We start from the raw sequence: 20,105 nt of genomic DNA on the forward strand, positions 1-20,105 counted from the left end.
CATTCTAGTGATGAATAATTTTGCGGTTTTGTCTCGAAGATATGGAACATTATTTAGTGTTTATCTGCCAAACATCATATCCGGCCGTAATAAACGTATAAAAAAGTTAAGTTTAGGGTAGCCAGTATATACGAATAGCGAGTGGCCGCATTTCAGAGCTAGCAATCCGTTCCAAACCAAATGGCTGATATATCTATAACCCATCTCTTACGGTTTACCAATTACCAACCATTATTACTCGCTTACTAGAATATATATGGACATGGTTCAACACTTTGTGGGAAAAGCCTACCAGTTGTATATGATCCTCTTCTTAGTCAACAATCTACTGTACCAGAAAAAATTACCTGTTTCAGTGCAGATGATGGCAAACTTGATTGCCTCAATAATATCTAGCAATGATTTCAAGTGCTCACATGAGTGGCAGCTGAGGCTGAAGTGCTCATGAGTGGCAGCTGAGGCTCAACATCTGCTCACTACAGTTTTCGTTTTCAACTCAAGAACGTGCATGTAAGCAATCACATCAACCAGTTTTTACGCAGTTCTGTCTTAGGTACAAATCTAATACATGCACCCTATAAATCTCTATGTATATTACTTAAAACAGTCATGTTCCAAGCCAAAGGCATGCAGCTCGAGCATTGTATGCGTAGCAAAAAAAACCTCTGCTAGGGAGATCAAGCAATCCATAACACTGGTGTCCAAAATAATAATTAGAACACACACAACACAAATCAGCACAACAAAATATAATTATAATATTCAAAATTGCCGAATAACAATCGGGTAGGGGAAAACTATAAACATCGATAAGTTATTAATGCGAGCTTCTAAATTATACTGCATGCTAACTATTGAAATTGTTAATTGTTCTTTAGAAAATTAGCTACTGTACTCACTTGAAAGTAATTAAGTACTCAGGATACGACTGAACATCTGGTACAACAACAAAAATAGTTGGGGCAGAGGTGCTATTGACCAAAGAGTCAAAGAGCACATTTTGATCTTTCGTTGGGTCTTTTGGTGGAGGCACCACCATGCTACTCTTTCCCACGGTGTACTCACCAGTAAGGACTTTGGCCAAGTACATGTACTTGTGTCCATTTTGGTCAGGCTTGGAGTACGTTGGGCTAGCTGAGTATGAGGCATCTCGGGCAAAGTACGTTCCATTTCCATATGCTATAGCTACAAGAGGAAAAAATTAATGATAGACCCAAAATACATTGATTTACCATACCATGTCTTCCAGCATAGCTTCGATTGAATCCGTTGGCATTAATTTTAACTGCACTATCAGCATCTGTACCATGGAATAGTTGACGTTCATTAGGGTGGTTGGGTGGATTGGCTTTATCCATTGCTTCTTTGGCTTGACGGTACAAGCAATACAACCTTGGGTTTTGTACACGTTGTATTGTGATGATTTCGGATTTGGATACAGTCTGGTTAAAGACGACCAGCACTTCTTTGTATTCAATGCTATCAGGCTTGAGGTCAACACAATGAACGGACTTATGAATAGGCATTTCATCCCATGTGTCTGGTCTTGTGCCTACAGTAATACAACATTTCAAACACAAAACTCACATGCACTAAAACATTACTAACGTACCAACTTCTTTCGTGGTGAACCTTCGCACACGATTGTGTTGCTTGGTTTTGTGGTCTTCCTCTTCATGCTTCAGGAAGTCTATTGTAAAATTAATTGGTTCTTTTTGATAATGAAATATATGCATATCCTTATGAGTTTGTTTCTTGAATGCTAGATATGCTTGTTCAATTTCATAGCTGAATTCCTTGTCATAATTGACAAAATTCATGGTTCCCTGTTTCTTGTATTGCCATTGAACAGTGATGTAAAGGCTTTCAACTTCAAATTGATGCTGAAGTTGTTGCTGAAATTGTTTGCCACGTTCATCTGATTTACGAGACATGACTTTATAGATAATATCGTTAACTTTGCCGCGAATTTTGGTGATATCGTGTACATTTCCAGTTAGCCGAATACGGCCAATATCACGTTCAATCCTACACTCGACACCCGCATTTAGGCACTCTTTACCAATTTCTTTACATTCAACATTGTTGAGAGCTCTAATACTCTCATTATTAATCTCTTCTTTGTCGAAATTTTCTCGCATCAGTTTCCTTAACCTTGCAACCGCACCACTAACTCTACTCTCATCAAATCCACAAATAATAATATTGAGCCCTTCCTGTGGTGTCTCATGATCCGCTCCTGAATGCGATAGATCATCTTCATCAATACTTGATGATATTTCCCTAGACGACGACCAATAATTCAATGCAGATGGGCTCCTTCTACTCGTTAGCTCATCATCACTGTTGCTTTCAAATTCAAGTGGTGACATATCATCATCGGACAATGCAGAAGCTTCACCATGTAGCTCTGAAGCGGACGGTGATAGTACAAGTACAGTATCTGGCTGAATTGATGTTAAGAATGTATCGTAAATTCCTTCGTTGAAAATAACAATTCGAACTTGCTTCAAGTATTTAGGGTTAGAAAGACCGAACTGATTGATCCCTTCATACGTTCCTTTGGCTGCATCCGTTGTAGGGTAGTTTTGAGCTCCAGTTCCTATGACCGGCAATGCAATCGTCTTATATTGAAGTTGTTCTGCTTTATCAAGGCATGACTTAATTGTTTTGCTGTACAGTCCAGGATCATTGCTGCTGAAGTAAATATGTAAAATGGATTTACATTTGAGTGGATTCAATGCTTTTGTTGCGATAACTTTTCCTTCAGTGAGCTGGCCTTCTTTTTTTACAGCATCTGTACATAAATCTTGGAGTTTGGGTCCAGCAATTTTGAGAAGAATCTTTGACACTTCACCACTATTACCTAAATTGATTCCTGAGCTAGTTGTGTTGACAATGGCATCACTTGAATCTTTCGTGATATCTCCTTTAACAACTGACACTTGAATTCCTTGAACGTGAAAATCTGAAGTTACTGGTGAGTTAGCAGCAGCTACAGCCAATTTTGGAGAGGAGGTGTCGAACAATTTGCTCTTTTTCTTTTTAGTGCTCTGCAGCTGCACATTCTCTAATTCAGATTTGAATATCTTATGTTGACTTGCATCAAAAATGATAAGGTGAATGGTAAACTGTGCATTCTTGGTCTTCGCTAAGTACAAGCAAGACTCTGTGATCATAATACCAGCAACAAGCTGTATGGGGTAACCAAGACCACCAGGTCCTATTGCTGGAAATGCAATGGAATTCACTTGATGCTTTTCACACTGTTGAAAGCATTTTCGGATTAAGTCTCGAAGAATCTGCGGAATAAAGAGTTCATAAATTTGAAAATTAGTCCATCATAACAAACCTTTCCGTCTTTATCAGCAGAGCAGTTAGGTGCAACAGCATGAAAAACATGCTGGCAGTCCAGGTTTCCAGGGCCAGTTACAATCACATCTCCGGTGTTTGCGCGTCCTTTTTCATTGCATTCCTTTTGGAGATCTGGGCCAGCAAGTTTAGACATATGTTGTGCAATCACGCCTCGAGAGAGATCCAATTTGGAGTTGGCAGTACACACATACACATCAATAACAACCTATAGGGAAACCAATAAGGTATAATGACACTTCCTGGGGATCAATTAAAGCTAACCTTAGTTGAAAAAAGATCTCCATGGTGTAGCTGTGGCACACTTGAAGTCATCGATTTTTTTTTTGCTGCACCACCACTAGTACTAGATCTAGCAGCTAGGCCAAGAGAACTAGAGCGAATGCTTTGTACAGGGATTAAAAACATGCTAGATTCGATATCCAATGTGATAACACTTCCCGGAAAACAATTGGAGAGAGCTTTGTGGAATGCAATGGCATGAGTTTGATCGATGACAATAAATGACACTTCGGTTATTGAAGTTGCTGCTGTTGTGAAATAAGTCATTGACGCTTCGATGTGAACAAGGGCACATTCATTGAGTGGATATTTAAATATTCCAGAGCTAATTGCAGGGAAGGCGATAGAGGAGAACCTTTTTGCTTTAGCTAGAGTGTTAATCACTGCACGACTAAGGCGTGACTTCTCGTAAGCATGATCCTTGGATTGGAGTTGGTACCTCGGCCCAATAGCATGTACAATTGCCTTGCAAGGTAGCTTTCCAACAACTTGTGAGATGTGTACGTCACCGTCTTCCATACCAAATAATGAGTTCTGCATAAATTGGTCACAATCATCTTGTATTTCTTTGCCGCCTTTCTTGACAATTGCAGCAGCAAGCCCTCCAGAATGACGTAACTGATCATTAGCTGGGTTGACTAGAACATCGGCTTTAAATTCAGTGAGATCTCCAATGTACACTTTGAATGTTACAATTGTGTTGGTCTTTTCAAACTTAGTAGTAACTCGACAGTACTCTTTAGCACTTGGAGAGTTGTCAATACTCTTGATAAATACTTCCGATTCGGCTTTTTCAACGACAACTGTCTCAATACAGACACTGTAGGTACTTTCAACACCTGGGAGAATAGTGGTCTTCGTTGATTCACTGAGAAAATATTTGCAAGCTCCAGGAGCACGAACTTCAATGAAATTCATCTTGAGAGATTCTTTTATTTCCAGCAACTTCTTATAGGCTTCGACCACTGCAAACTCTTCACCTTTCAACTTAACTATCACCTGACGTATCTTTGATTCGTTCTCTAAAGGATTTACTTCAAAAATCCATTCCTTAATATCTTGAATCCACCGGTCATCTCTTTGGATTAATTTCCATTGGGGGCTAGTTAGTTGCAAATCTTTCGTAATTGTACATTCATCTTTAATGAAGCTAGACATTTTTTCGACAGCTTGATTTACATTTTCTAATAACCCACCAAACATAATTTCTGTATTTCCGTAGGAGCACACTACATTGTACTCCATTTCAAGCTTTTTATACAGATTAAAAATCTTAGATTTTGTCTCGGAGTCCTTTTTAGGTTTCTTAAGGGATTCCGGAATACAAATTTTTCCAACCTTTAGTATTGATTGCAACTCTTTGACAATTTCTGTTACATTTTCACATGTAGATCTAGCACCATCGTAGAGGAAATCTAATTGTATGGCACTTGACCGAAAAACAGCCACTGCTACAGTTTTTTTCTCGTCAAGAAAGCTAGCCAAAAATATTCTGCCAGAGCCTTCATCAGACAAAAAATCAACTAGCAAAGGATCTGTTGAGACAGTTATTGAAGAAAATTTGTAGGTAGCAAAGTGTTTCTCAAAATTACTTAATTTCGCTTTAGGACCTGTTACATGCAAAGTCTGAGAGTCGATTGGAAGCGAGATGCTCAACTCAGGATGGTTAGCCGTAATATTTTCTAAGTTCACCTGTGCAATGTATGCATGCTGTGCCGGAGACAATGACAGCTGCGTAGAGTCTATGACAAATGAGCTAGAAATTGTACTCAATTGCTCAGTAACTTCAGTAACAAGATTAATTTCCCCACATATATCCACCAGTGTGTCTGCTTCCTGCAAATCAAATGCAAAGGGAAGTTGTGAAGACTGCTCCTTTCCCTCTAAGTAATCGAATATATCTTGCTTCGCATCACGTACAAATGATACTTCCATCGTTGTAAACTTATTGACATACTTATTCAAAGCAGCTTTACATTGAGATCTCCATTCGACATCTTTAATGAATTTGTTCGGAGTCACTAGTATTTCAGTTTCGTCTGGTTCTGAAAATGAGCATGACAGGTTAGGGTTGCAGTCAGCTAAAACCTGCTCTAGAATGTGTTTCTTCTTTTTTAAAGCTTTGGACAGAAATTGGGTAATTGGAAATGAGAGTGGAGTAGCTGATGACCTCTTGAGCTGGATGAATTCTTCTATACGAATAGAACTGTCACTAACACTCTCGCCAAATCCAAACACATTAATTATTTCATCGAGTTCATTATATATAATTCTTACATCATGATCCTTTTTCAGCTGTGAGACAAGGGCTTTAAAGTCTTTCATTCCATCTATTTCAGAGGCAAGGGATTTAGGAACTGTTACATGTTTAAACCTCGCTTCTTTTTCTAGAGATTCTTGCACGTTTTTAGCCCATAAGAGTTGACTAGATTCACACACAAGCAGTAGGCTAAGTGTGGCTTCTTGAGCTCCTTTTTCAGTTGGCTGAGCACGATAAGAAACTGCCAATGGACACTTCCTCGACTTTATGAAACTTCTCATCTGCTTTTGCCCCTCATTTAAACTTGTTGCAAAATAGTTGGCAAGCTCATGATCGAGCTCTACAGGAATCACTTCGAGCTTCTGTGTGAGACTGCATAAAGTTTGCTTTAGCTTTTCAACATAAATGGAAGGCCCTTTAAATGTAAGCAATTGTTTACTTGCATCCGCAGTAATTTGTACTGAAGGATACGTTTCCTTTAGTAATTCCAGTTTAAATTCCGATATGAAGTCTATGTGTTCACTTTCCAGCTTTAATGAATCTTCGATGTGTGATTCCATTTTACTTCTGTTGTCACAAATGGCTTGCAAAACCTCTGTTTCTCCGGCTAGAACATAGCAGGTACTTTTATCCGTTTCGTTGATTAACTCGGATTTAAAGGCATGCTGCTTGAAACTTGCAAACTGTGTACGAATTTCTTTGCTCAATTCTTCTGGCACGTGTATTTCACATACACTATATGTCTCATTCAGAAAATCTTCACACTTTTTCTGCCAATCAGAACATGACCTCTCAGACGAAGTGAAAAGGATGTGATCGCGCTCTATTGTGTAAGCAACATTAAGGCTGTCCCCAAAACTCCTAAGTTTAGTTGGGCAATGAAATATAGCGTCGGCTATTTGTGGCTTAATGGGAACATGGACAGAGTTAAATTCTTCTGGTTCTGAATCAGCAGTTTTCTCTTGCTGTGGTTCTTCAACAGATAACTGAACACCATTCCCAAATATTGTGTCATGGTTATGTGACAAGATCCTTTGTAACACTAATATGTAAGCAAAAATTAATGACTATACTTAAAAGGTAATGTTATTACCTTCTGGTTGCTTGAAATTCACTATTGCTTCTTTCCCATCGTTTAAGAGAACAGGATCACCAATTATGTCACCTCCTCCTGAATGATTCTTGTTTGAAAAGTACCTCTTTAAAAAGGTCTTGTCCCTCTTCTTCGTGATGCTCCTAATGTACAGTGTGGTCTTTGCATGGCATCTTACGATAACAATGTTCTTGCGCTTGCTCAAAAGCTCAAGTCTGTTCATTGCCTTCTTAAGTTCTGGTTTTTACATATCAAATCAACATTTGAGCGCAATAATTATCACTGGACTTACCTTCAGTTGGAAGTGGGGGAAAGTATATTGTGCTGCTGCCGTTTTTCACTTCAGTAATCAATACCCCTTGGATACCTTCGACACATAGCTCTATGGCAAGTTTGTCAAATCCTTGAGGAATATGTTTTAGTAAAATTGTTACAGCCTCATCTTCTGCTTCTGGAACTGCCTGAACTGGCTTTAAGTACAGTCTTGTCCCGGAGAGTTCATGTTGTTTTGATAGGACCCGATCAGCAACTGAATGCCATTTAAGATGTAATTATAGGTATATCTATCGTTCTATGTTGTGCTTACCATGTCTTTGAAAGGTGACATATGCATATCCTGGTGGGGTGAGTATACAGTTTTTAACTGCATTTGGTTCACCACCAGATTCTTTATCATCAAAGTAAACTTTAAGCTCTATTTCGTCAACTTTATCTATCAGCCCAGATACTTGTATTATGACCTCTGTGACATGTACAAGGAAATAATTATTGCATGATTGCCACAACAGTGCAGTACCTACAAACATTAATGCAGACAGCTACAATGGTTGCATGGAAACAGAAGTGCATCACGTGGCTCATCCATGCACTCTATACATAGTACCATAAAAAATTTCCCCCAGGAAAACCGCGTAATGCATAACTGTTGCTGTTGAAAACTTCAAGTCGCCGAACTGTGCACCACATCGAAGTGCGGTTGTGTACAGCAGGTTACGATATAGCGTTTCCACCCACGCATCAAACGCTCTATGAATATGTGCATTTTGTACACAAAAGCTAGACATTTTCTCTGTCGGCAAATTTTAGCCTCGCGGTAGGCCAGGAAATATTGAAATGAAGTTTTTATCTATTTATACGAATGAATGGGCAGGGACGACATACAGTGAATACAGTCAAGTGAGAGCTGGTAAAGAGATTGAGCAGGTTTGTAGGTACTTACGTCTACATTGTAGTTCTATCTTCCGTATGAAGTTTTACAAGCTGTATCTCTTCGATCGCGCCACCCTCTGGAAGGTATTTATCTATATCTCTAATATAAGCCTTGAATGAGAGCTACAAGTACTTATTGCTCATACAAAATGCCAGCTAAAATAGTGTATAGCTACTGCAGTTTTGATTTTATCTTGTCTCTTTCATGCATATTCATCATTTTTAAAAAACAATAGCAATAGAATTGATCTTATATACAGCAGACTTCTTTCCTGCAAGGAGAGATAGCCAAAAAACTCATGAATATTCATGAGTAATCACTATACCGCACCTTTGCAACACATGAAACCACAGTGACTATTGTAGTAAATTGTGGTTACCCTTGCATACCGAGTAATTTTCGGGGGGCAAAATATTCGTGGTTTTCGTGGTTTAACACTGGACCACGAATGAAGGCACCCTTAACAGTGCAAGCAGCAACCACGAAAGCTAAATATTGCTGAACCACGAACATTTTGACCCCCGAAAATTACCCACTATACGGTACTTAGCATTGTAACAGAGATTCATAAAACTGTTCAGTGGTGTAGGAACCAGGGGCTACAGCCCCCCTACACTGTATGCTTGCTAGCAGGGCTGCATTGAGGGGGGGGGGGTATTTTACCCCCCCCTGAGATTTAACAAATGATTATATTGACGAGTTAATTTTGTTATGATTGAGGTGGGTAGTCAGTTTAGTTTTTAAACAGCTATTCTGTGTACCTATTAACCCTTTCCCCGCTGAAGCCGTCTTTTTCCGGCCGCACTACTGACAATTTTCAAAAAATTGTTGTCCACGCTATGTTTGAGCTATGCACACGCTGTAGGTACCAACACATGCGCATTGAGCTGCTCTTTCACGTGGTATAATTAATAGCTTGCCTCGAGGTACGCTTCATGCAGTACTGCTCGAGATCTTCTTAGTACAACCTCAGTGAGGTTCTAGGCAGCTAGACAGTGAGAATAACGATGCTTATGGCCTTGTTGAGTGAGAGGACAGTGACTGGGATCATAGCTAGATAAGAAACTACCTCAAGCTAGAAAATATAGAGCCTGAAGAACCTGATGAAGAAGCTCTTGCGATGGACAAAGTTCCTGGATCTGGAGTAGAATCTGTAGTCTTGATAGCTTCAGTATAACTGTATTTAGGCTAGTTAGTACAGCAGTGGACATCATGAGCCACTATTTAAGTTGTAAACCTGTGTGTAGGTGAAGAAAACATTTCCCGGGAAAATGCGTCTGCCGATGTGACCTCACAGACAAGTTTCTGCTAATCCTGCTTGAACCGTGTCTCCGTGAAAACATTGAGAACACTTATATAGTGTCTTTAGTCACTTTGTGCCTTCATACAATATTGTTTGTGTACATAATTATAAATGTTTATAAACAATCACTAATTAGGGGGGTGGTCAGTTGCTAGGTAACGATGATGGTGTCAAGATACCTCTGGGGTCTGCGCTACCTGTAGGAAATATTTACAAGTCATTTCAATATGTGGTTCATGATATATGAATTTTTAAAGAAAAACTGTATTTATTCTGTATTAATCTTCTTTTTTTAATTAAAACGGGGAAAGGGTTAATTAACCCTTTAATTTCCCAGCTTTAATTAAAACAAGAAAATACAGTCGTATCTTATAAACCATACATTGAAATCACTCGAACTATTTCCTACAGGTAGCCCAGACCCCGGGGGAATCTTGATACCATCATCGTTACCTAGCAACTGACCACCCCCAACTAATTAGCGATTGTTTACAAACATTCACAATTATATACACAAACAATATTGTATGAAGGCATAAAGTGAGTGTTCTCAATGTTCTCACGGTGACATGGTTCAATCAGGATCTGCAGAAACTTGTCTATGAGGTCGTATCAGCAGACACTTTTTTCCCGGGAAATGTTTTCTTCACCTACACACAGGTTTACAAGTTCAATGGTGGCTCATGATGTCCACTGCTGATGTAATGAAAACACCGCGGGTGCTGATGCCTCGGTGGAGGTGCCAAAGCTACATTACATAAAGCTACACACTTTGATTATAATTATCATCATGATGAACATTTTAATTTTACTGCATGCAAAATCCAGAGAAACTCAAGGAGTGGGTAATGATCGACGATGATTGTTGTTAAAAACGATCGATGCCAAAAGTTCAAGCCTAAAATTAATGGCTGCAAGTCAGCAGAGCCATACAGCTCTTTTCTCACTCTTGCAGCTACCAATAGCTAGCGTTCTAGTGCAGAGCTAACTACTAAGTAGAGTAGCAACACTCGGTAAACAAGTTTGGCTACGTGCTCTTCTGAAAAGGCATTCCAAGTAAGCAAACTAGGTATAACTCGAGAACTAAGCATTATTTTGCAAATCCACGAATTAAAATCCAAGTAAACATGACTAGAAGCCTATAGAAACTCTTACTTGCACTTGATTCATCCTTGAGCAGCTGTAGCAGTCTACACACACACAGACACACAGACACACAAACACACTACCGTATACTGACCTCGCTTGCGCATGCGCACCGAGGCATAACTAGCCTAAACAAACTTATATTGAAGCTAGGAAGACTACAGATGCTACTCTAGTTACTTACCAGGTCCAGGAACTTGGTCGTCTCAAGAGCTTCATGACCTTCTTCCTCTGGCTCTTTATTTTCTAACTTGAACTCTGAGAAGTAGCTTCCTATCTGGCAGTCACTCCCCTGACTCAACAAGGCCATAGGCATCGATATCCTCACTGTCTAGCTGCTAGAGCCTCGCTAAGATTATCCTACAAAGATCTGGTAGCAATTATTAATTGGTCACTTTTCTTTCGACAATACTGTATGAAGCGTACCTCGAGGCAGCACAATGAAAATACCATGTGAAAGAGCAGCTCAATGCGCATGTGCTGGTACCTACAGCGTGTGCATAGCTCCAACACAGCCTGCACAATCATTTTAAAAAAATTAGCAGTATTGCACCAGAAGTGATCTAAGCACCCAAATATCCAAAATTGTCATGCGCCCCCGGACCCCCCTAGTTTGGCATGCACCAACTTCGCGTCGGGGGGGGGGGTCAGTTACCCAATTTGCAGGGTTCTGCCTACAGTGGTCGTTTAGGTAAGCTGCGACCACCACTAGATATTTTCCGACCACCACTTAGCCTTTCCGACCACTGCTTTACATTCTATAAGTACTGGCTAGTCCAGTTTAGCTGCTAGTCTTCGCTTACCAGTTTTACTGTCTTGATGTGCCTTATATAGAGCTAACTATTACTACCAGAACAATTAATTGAAGCTGCAGCATGGCTTTGTTGAGTTCGAGGAGTACTGCAGCTAGCTAGCTATAGCTAGCTATACTCTGCCTTAAAACAGGGAGTTTGACCACCTGCTAAGGGAAAGACAAGCTAGAGAGTGAGCAACTGGGTGCAGTTAAGGGTGCTGGAACACCTACGCCCACGTACGCCCACACACACACTTGCTAGGGAAAAGCTAACTATGAAAGAACTACCATCCTTCACAGGATTATGAAGCAATACTCTACTAGTGTGCACTCCAAAAATGGAGAGGAAAGGATGATGAGAACAGATTTTACACTTGATTTTCATTATCTAGCTAAAAGAAGTTCCGTCTAGGAAACCAGTAGAGCTATGGACTTGATCGTTTGTTTGCAGGTGCACTACACACAGCTCTTCAACATTACGAAGAGCTTTTGTTGTAAAATCCCTTTGTTATCCATTTATGAGAATTTTTTTGTCATGACACACCCTCTAGAGAAAAATCTAGACCGTATATGGACAAAGTCAGCTCGTAACTTTGTTCACCTTACCTAATTATAGCAGCATGCTAAATATAGACCAAGTCCTGTACGTAGATAGTCAGATCGAACACTTTTTATATCTGGCTCTAGCGTACGCGTACGCTAGAGTATAAATTAAGACGTAAGTAAGAAATCGTAAGTAAGAAATCGAGCGGGGAGTCTTCACACCCTTAGTCCTCTCAACCTGGGGAGGAATGGGCAAAGAAGCAGCAACCTTCTACAAGAGGCTCGCTGATTTATTATCCTTGAAAAGACAAAATCCCTACCCAGCTGTAATGGGATGGCTTAGATGCAGGCTATCCTTTGCATCAATCCGCTCTGCAATAATGTGCATTTGAGGAAGCCGCTCATCGTTGCACAGACCTGTCTACATGGACAATATCAACCTTGTATCTCAGGAGGGGCGAGTCCCCCCCCTGAATACATAATTCCTCTATGAACTACTTATTGTTTTTATTTTTGACTGCTACATAATTACTATCACTGAACTACTTCCTTCTTTTGTACAATGTAATTTTTTCTTAGCCCCGAGATGGAGAGCTTTCACACCCCCCCAAAAAAAAATTAAGACGTAAGCCTGTAGACCACGCCCCAATTGCGTACGTAGAGTGCAGAATTAGCGTTGAAGATCAAGAGCCGTTAGTAGCCTGAAGAGAAGAGATAGGCAACGCTGGGGCTACAGACAGCGCTGACAATTGGCTGGCTCATAGACTTCTTCCAGGGTTGGCTGCTGTTTTGATGGACTTTGAAGGTAAACTATGAACTAGCTTTGCTAGCTTGATACAAAGGGCCTTGCTTTTCACTCCCTTCCCCTTCAGAGCTTCCATGAAAGCCTGTGTGTAATACCACTCTTGGACCTCAGTGTCACCAGAGTGCTGTGCTCCAGGCCAAGTTGGACCAGTCTCTTTGTCTGGGCTGCAGTAATGCTTGGCTTCCCCGGGCATCAGATTGGTGGAACCTCCGCTTTTGTGAGGTCCACACAGCTCCATCTGCTTATTAGCAGACCGAATAGGGAGGCAGCTGATCAGTGAATGGTGTGTCGTAACTGCCTCCATCGCCAGGACATCTGGAAATGAGCTTCTGTGAGTGTGATACATAAAATAAATAATATAACACAGATTGCCAACCTTCCAGACGAGTTCCTAGCGTGTTTGTAAGTATAGGTCCTCCATCCCAAGTTTTTTGCCAGCAAGGTGACTGTCCCCTTCATCTGGACAATACATGTGCATGTACAGTGAATAATTATGTAGTGGCACCGGGTCAGGTAGAATCCATCCATAGGAACCAACCCATTTTTGTCATCACCCCTGTTCACAATATTTTTTTCGTACCTGACCACAGGACCATTCTGCTAACTTGGTGGCAAGGATCTCCAGCTTCTGAAGGATGCGATGCCATTGTGTGCTGGAACATGGTGGAAGACCCAACCAGCCACTCAACCGGATGTATCAACATGCAGGTGGCCATTGAGGAGAAAGGACAACACTGGATAGTGCCATGAACAGCTCGAATCGTGGATAGTACAACATCCAAAGAGAAACGTCTCCACTCGACACAAATGAAGACAGTGTGTATTAACATCAAGAGACAATCCAACCTGCTGTGTGACTAATGCTAGTTGAGGAACTCGGACACTCGTGCTGATTGTACTGAGACTGGGGTCTATTGGCACACTTACGTTTCTCCCATCTACTACTGAAGGCACTCCTTTGCTACAAATCTGGCTCTGTATTTATTGGATTGTGTTATTTTGTTATTTTGTTATTGATTTATTAGTTTGTGTAGCTACCTGATTTTCTTTTGCAGCTTGTAGTTAATTTAATTGAAGACATTCTCACAAAACCACTATGTTGTTACTTGTGGTTACTACTATACTTAGCAACGCATTGAAATTAAATACTGCGTGTGCAAGTCTAGGATCTAACCGGTGCATTTTTGTGGTTAAATTATGTCAATTTGTTACTATGTGCGGGCACCCTTAATACTTCCAAGTACTGATTATGACCCTGTGATGAAGAAATCTTAGTATATATATAGCACCATACTGTACTGATGCAAGTACAACAATGTACATATAATAATTGTATATACTAATAGAATTGCCTTACTGGCAAGAGCATGCAATATCTAGCATATAAAATGACGACTAGTGTATACAGTCAAGACAAGCTTGATTTACTACTGATAATTACTGCGTGGGCGAACACTGCATCGTAACCTTAAGGTGACATATTTTCACAGGTATTTTTGTTAGCGTTTTTACAGTTTTGTACATTTTGCTGGTATAATTTTTGCGAAAATTAATGTTGATCTAAACAAGAGGGCGGCCAATTATTTGCGAGTACTAATTTTTGCAATTTTACTCTCATTCGCAGAAATAGCAGAAATTAATACACGCGAAAATATGTCACCTTAAGGTATATTGCACTGGAGCAACATAATGCCCTCAGGGCCTGCGGCCCTCGGCATCCAGTGCAATATATAGCATGTTGCACGAGGGCGCCTGCAATAACTAACTTGCTGCCCAATGACGTTAAACTCGTCTGACTGGTCATATAAAACATGTGTTTTGAAGGAATTTAGTGTATTCATTAGTTTTGCTGAATCCCACAGTGTTTTCTTCCCACTTCTAGTTGTAAAAGTAGTATAGCCTGTAACAAATGAGTTATTGGGTGGGAGGTTGGGTCATAAGTCCCAAAAGGATATCTCTTGCAGAAATCTACTGCATTTACACACGTGCAAGTGCATATAATCCCAGTGCGGTTGCCATGGTAGTGATGCAACATGCCATATACTGAGCACTGGATTGCTTTGATCTGCCCACTCACTGGGCAACAAAGCTTTTTATTGTACGCAAACACCTTCCTATATGTAGATTGCATCAGAATCAATCCCAGAGCATGCAAAATTAATCTTTTTGGGGGACAACCCCCGATCCCCTTTCAGGCGCACTGCGCAAACCGTAACGGTGGTATCAGCTAAGCTTTTTCTACTATCCCACGCTCTAAGTGACTTCCTACGCCACTGCTGTCAATATATTTACTGCTATATAGCTATACTTGTGATAGACCTGTCACCATGCAACGTACTAGCAAGTACACACCTCTGGCACACTATTCTCCATCTCATGTCTGTGGAGTGGGAAAACTCAGCTAGATCTACGAAAGCATCGCGGGTGATGCCTCGGTACCAAAGCTACTCTAAATCAGCACCATGGAGCCTTGCAGCTCTCTCTTCTCACTCTTGTAGCTAAATAACTAGTGTTATGTTGCAGAACTATAACTACTAAGTGGAGTAGCAAAACTTGTTCTTCAGAACAAAGCATTATTTTGCAAATCCACGAATTAAAATCATGACTAGACCTATAGAATCTCTTACTTACACTTGATTGATCCTTGAGCAGCTGTAGCAGTCTACACACACACACACAGAAACACACTACTGTATACCTCGCTTGCGCACCGAGGCATAATAAATGCACTTAAGTGTCTTTCATGCAGGTATAATTATCAAACCTGGATTTGAGGCCGCATGTGTTCCAGCTAGCTGCGATGTATTGGGAGCAGTTGAGGGGTTCCAGCCTTCCTGGTCAATAAGCGATACAGAGCCTGGGCTTTTGTACACAGACACAGGTGGGCTTCCTGCGGCAGAATTTCTCCCTGTATGTAACATGAAATCAGTAAGCACTGGACAAATTGCAGGGTAAACAAGCATGCGGGATAGAGCTGTATACACTGTCAATCTTACAATTTCATAAACATGTACTGTAACAGCGAGTGTTGATATAATGCATTTGCATCACTCCAATTGGTTGCTGTAACGGATTGACGTCTGCTTGTTTTCACGGCCAGCAAAATAATGTTCATTATATATATGTGTTATTGGAAATATCATTGTGCCAGGAAGTAAGTGCAACTTCAAGAAGCAACTAGAGCACTAAACCCTCGGCAGTTTTACGTCTGACAACCGTGCAGGTTATGTATATGAGGACGGAACAGCTTAGCTATATATATAGAGCGGCAACTACCCAAGCTATATACAGAGAAAAATAAGATTTAACGCTATAACAAGGTTTGAAAGTGGTAGTGACTGTGGTCAGACACACTAAGATCACAGCAGAGTCAGCAGAACTACAGTATAGAGCGAAATTTCCGCGGATTTCGTGGGTTTGGAAACAGTTGGTACCCTCGAGTAACATCCGCGCTACTCTGCGGTTTAATCGAGGCCATCACAACAATACCTATTTCTACGCACAGTGCATAATAAACTAAGGTCTATTTGCATTGAGTTTGAGTTCGGCCCCGGAAGTTATGTGGTCAATTATGGCTTAATTATGCTTTATGTGGTTGACAAGTATGACAGGGACTTCTATGGAAAACGTAAACTTTTAGCTGGTTGGAGCTTAGGCCACTCCAAATCAGAGACTCTAGTAAATTATATGCGGGTGTGAGCAGTATTATTATTATTCATTACTATGAATCTCATTATGCACAAGTAAGAGTTTCTATAGGCTTCTAGTCATGTTTACTTGGATTTTAATTCGTGAATTTGCAAAATAATGCTTCGTTCTTGAGTTATGCTTAGTTTTGCTTACTTGGAATGCCTTTTCAGAAGAGCACGTAGCCAAACTTGTTTACCGAATGTTGCTACTCTACTTAGTAGTTAGCTCTGCACTAGAACGCTAGCTATTAACAACAATCATGGTCGATTATTACCAACTCTTTGAGTTTGCATGCATGATTGAAAGCAGCTTTATGTTATGTAGCTTTGGCATCTCCACCGAGGCATCAGCACCTGTGGTGCTTTCATTATAAATGTGTTGCGTCATCAATGAATTTAATTAATCACCCACAAAAATGTACAAACACAAAGAGTAAACAAAGAAAAAGCAATTTCAATATTTCATTGGATATTTAGAAAAATAATGGCCATAATGCGGTAGCTAAAGCAGGAAGCACAAGTTGGACGGGAAACTACAGTCTCATTTGGAGTGGCCTTATCAGCTCTACAGCATATAGATAGAAGCGCTTTTTAACCAATGGTATATGAAACTTTGAATTTCAGTGAAGTATGACAAAGTTATGACAAATTTATGAAGGTCAAACTCAACACAAATAGACTGTGCTCAGTCTGTGCAACTCACTTACATTTCAAGGTCTATATACCGTCAAGAATGAGAGTATCGAACGTAGGCATACTGTGCATCAGATGAGTAACGTGACTTCCTGTATCTGTCACAAGCTTGGAATTTGCACACTGACCAATCCAAGTGTGGGTGGTGTAATCTATCACAAGCTTGGAATTTGCACACTGACCAATCCAAACGTGGGTGATATAGTCTATCAAGAAAGTAGATTACACCACCCACACTTGGATTGGTCAGTGTGCAAATTCCAAGCTTGTGACAGATACAGGAAGTCACGTTACTCTCCGCATACATCTGATACACAGTATGCCTACGTTTGATACTCTCTCTCTATCATATACTCTTGATACCGTATAGTGGGTATATTTTGAGGGTATACATTTTCGCAGAAATGCCTTTAGAAAGGTTTTTGAACAGCGCCTTTTTGCAGCATGCATGTATGCGATAGTAAATTTGCGGTACATTCCTAATCCGCAAAAACCACGAACATTTATACCCTCGAAATATACATAACTCCAATTCGTTACAACGTCATTCTAATGTACGCTATTTTCCTGGCCATTGCTAGGATAATGTTCAATTACCAGGCCAACTAGACAATGCGTGCTACATAATGATTACTAACTTAGAGATTCAAGGTTGAGTTTTGTGATGCCTCCCTTTACAGCTAGTGTTGGTCGGGATCCAAGTAATGACATACTAGATGATTGAATTGAATGATCCTAATGGTTTATCTGTCACTTATTAAAACTAGGTACAGATAGCAGCTTGTTAGTGCTTCACAAAGACTTTTTTGGCAGAACTTTTGATGACGAACTAAAAAGCTAATAAATGCCGCTCTTGAGAACCGTGAATGGCCTCTCATGAATTTTAGCCTTGACTACCAGGCTTCTGATCAAGCATATCCATTACTAAACTGAAAGCTCTACAAATCTTAATTACAATCTACTGGCTGTGATAACAATGTTGGGGTCAGTTCATAAAGGTACTTTCCCAGGGAATCTTACATATTCCAATTGGGACTTTCCCAGGGGAGCCTTGTAATACTCATCATGAATAATAAATAACCAGTGTTGAAACATAGAAAGTGTCGACCTTGTGTACATGCATCGATCTATTGTTATCTATTGTATAATTATGGTATCATTGTGTCTTTGATTTGATTATTATCGGACACCTTGGTTCCAGAGGCATAATCAATAGATAAACCACAGCCTTGATCCACCCTGATAAACAAGTGACACATGGTTGTCTGCACATGCGCAGAAGATAAGCAGGCCTGTCTCCATAGTAACAGCTGCACCGCGCGTGCGCATTTAAGGGACATGCCCATTTTCTAAATCTGAAAATTGGCAAGCTGGATAATCAAGGTTCCTGATAATGGAGGGCCGGATATAATTGAGGTTCTACTGTAGTGTTTTGTGGCTTTAATACCAGGACCTCAAGAAAAGATGAAAATAGATTCTGCCAGGATCTGGCGTTGAAAATGGATTGTCTCACATGTGGGGATGAGCGCGCATGCGCATTAGATCCACTGGAATAAGGGGCCTGTCTGCAAGAGGTCAAGTTCATAAAATTAATGGCTGCTTTAGCAGCTCTCGAGTTGTAGAAATTGTGCGACAAATGATGCTATGAAAGACTCTGAAGAGACTGCAACAGTCTTCAATGTGAGTCAAACTAGCCAGAACTCGTTGCTATAGTCCACGAATCAAAATCCAAGAGAATGTGGCTAGAAGCCTATAGAAGCTGTTACTTTTCGTCGCATTGCAACCACTGAGCAGTTACAACGTTAACTGGAAAACACACACACAGACAGATAGACGGCCAGACAGACAGACAGACAGACACACACACACACGGTCAGCTGCTTACCGGATCCCTCATGCGGCTACGCCTCGAGGCATAATTATTGCGTAATTATTAACATTAACACTGAAGGTGTTCCTGCCTTTCATACCTGGATTTGAGGTGTGTGTTCCAGCATGGTAAGGTCTTGGAGGAGTGACTCCCCAACTGTCACTCTGCAATGTATTGGGAGCAAATGAGGGGTTCCAGCTTTCTTGGTCAATAAGCGGTGCAGAGCTTGAGCTCTGAGTGGCATTGTACACAGGCGAAGAGGGGCTTCCAGCAGCGAAGTTTCTCCTTGGTGTTGTTGTTGAAGCAGTTATAGAACGGCTTCTTCTTGCTCCTCGACCACGTGGATCTGCTGATGCACCAAAGCTCGTATTACCTGCCAATAGTTATACAAAAATAAAATGTTTATTATACAGAGAATATTTTATTTTATTTACCCTCTTCATGTTCGATGAGAACGAAGTCAGCATATTGTCCTAGGTCATCATTGAGTTTACTGCTGTCTTTTTCATGTCTCTGGTTCAGTTTCTGCTGAGGAGAATGTTCTTGTTTCCCAACAGAAGGAGCTTCTTGCAAAGCTGCAATCCGACCTCTTGCTCTGCCCCGTCCACGTCCACTAAATCTAGAGTGATCGATCAACAGAGAAATTTCTCCAGGCTTCACTGGTTCAGGGGTCCTGGATCCCTGTTGTGAGTCGGACATAGCTCAACTGCTCACAGCATGCACACAAGCTCGACACAAGCTGCAAGTCTGCAGACCAGACTGATTTTTGATGCAGCCCAAATAATACGGGGTGGGGCTGATTCCCTTGACAGGATATGTGACGATGTCAGAGGAATGAATGACTCCCCGGTGGGAGTGACCCCCCGGTCATTCCTGCCTAAGGTGTGGGTGACTCCCCCAGGAGTGAATGACTCCCCTGGCCTATGCGATGTTTGTTCCCGCCAATGTGACCTGTTTCCATCGATGTAACTTCGGTATATAGTAGCAGGAGTACATGCATTCATGCACTCCAATGCATGTACTCCTCATAGTAGAGAATGAAGAGC

General features: G+C 40.8%; 1 protein-coding gene and 2 long non-coding RNA genes across 3 annotated transcripts; 1 reads left to right on the forward strand and 2 right to left on the reverse strand.

The window, feature by feature from the left end:
* Positions 1-694: 694 nt before the first annotated feature.
* On the reverse strand, positions 695-19,831 carry LOC135330863 (protein mono-ADP-ribosyltransferase PARP14-like). Its single transcript, XM_064525805.1, has 11 exons — positions 19,494-19,831; positions 19,160-19,432; positions 15,572-15,715; positions 7,594-7,749; positions 7,300-7,536; positions 7,008-7,244; positions 3,637-6,956; positions 3,353-3,580; positions 1,613-3,302; positions 1,238-1,552; positions 695-1,185 (listed from the first exon to the last, which is right to left on the reverse strand). The coding sequence occupies exons 1-11, from the start codon at positions 19,756-19,758 to the stop codon at positions 896-898; spliced, it is 7,155 nt and encodes a 2,384-aa protein (XP_064381875.1). The 5' UTR covers positions 19,759-19,831; the 3' UTR covers positions 695-895.
* Positions 10,156-13,404, reverse strand: LOC135330975 (uncharacterized). The gene is made up of 3 exons (XR_010392894.1): positions 13,184-13,404; positions 10,851-13,136; positions 10,156-10,170 (listed from the first exon to the last, which is right to left on the reverse strand). It is a non-coding gene; the product is annotated as an uncharacterized LOC135330975 (long non-coding RNA).
* LOC135330973 (uncharacterized) lies at positions 12,660-13,538 on the forward strand. Its single transcript, XR_010392893.1, has 3 exons — positions 12,660-12,807; positions 12,875-13,138; positions 13,398-13,538. It is a non-coding gene; the product is annotated as an uncharacterized LOC135330973 (long non-coding RNA).
* Positions 19,832-20,105: the final 274 nt, after the last annotated feature.

Source organism: Halichondria panicea, chromosome 2 (assembly GCF_963675165.1).
Source record: "Halichondria panicea chromosome 2, odHalPani1.1, whole genome shotgun sequence".
In the NCBI taxonomy this organism is placed as follows: Eukaryota; Metazoa; Porifera; class Demospongiae; order Suberitida; family Halichondriidae; genus Halichondria; species Halichondria panicea.

What these genes read in the sequence shown, in the direction of transcription:
- LOC135330863 (XM_064525805.1), bottom strand. Translation starts at nt 19,758, where the DNA reads ATGTCCGACTCACAACAGGGATCCAGGACCCCTGAACCAGTGAAGCCT. An exon ending in TGTCACCTTTCAAAGACATG is followed by an intron (nt 7,537 to 7,593) that starts GTAAGCACAACA and finishes AATGGCATTCAG; the next exon opens with TTGCTGATCGGGTCCTATCA. An exon ending in GAGATCTTTTTTCAACTAAG is followed by an intron (nt 3,581 to 3,636) that starts GTTAGCTTTAAT and finishes GTTTCCCTATAG; the next exon opens with GTTGTTATTGATGTGTATGT.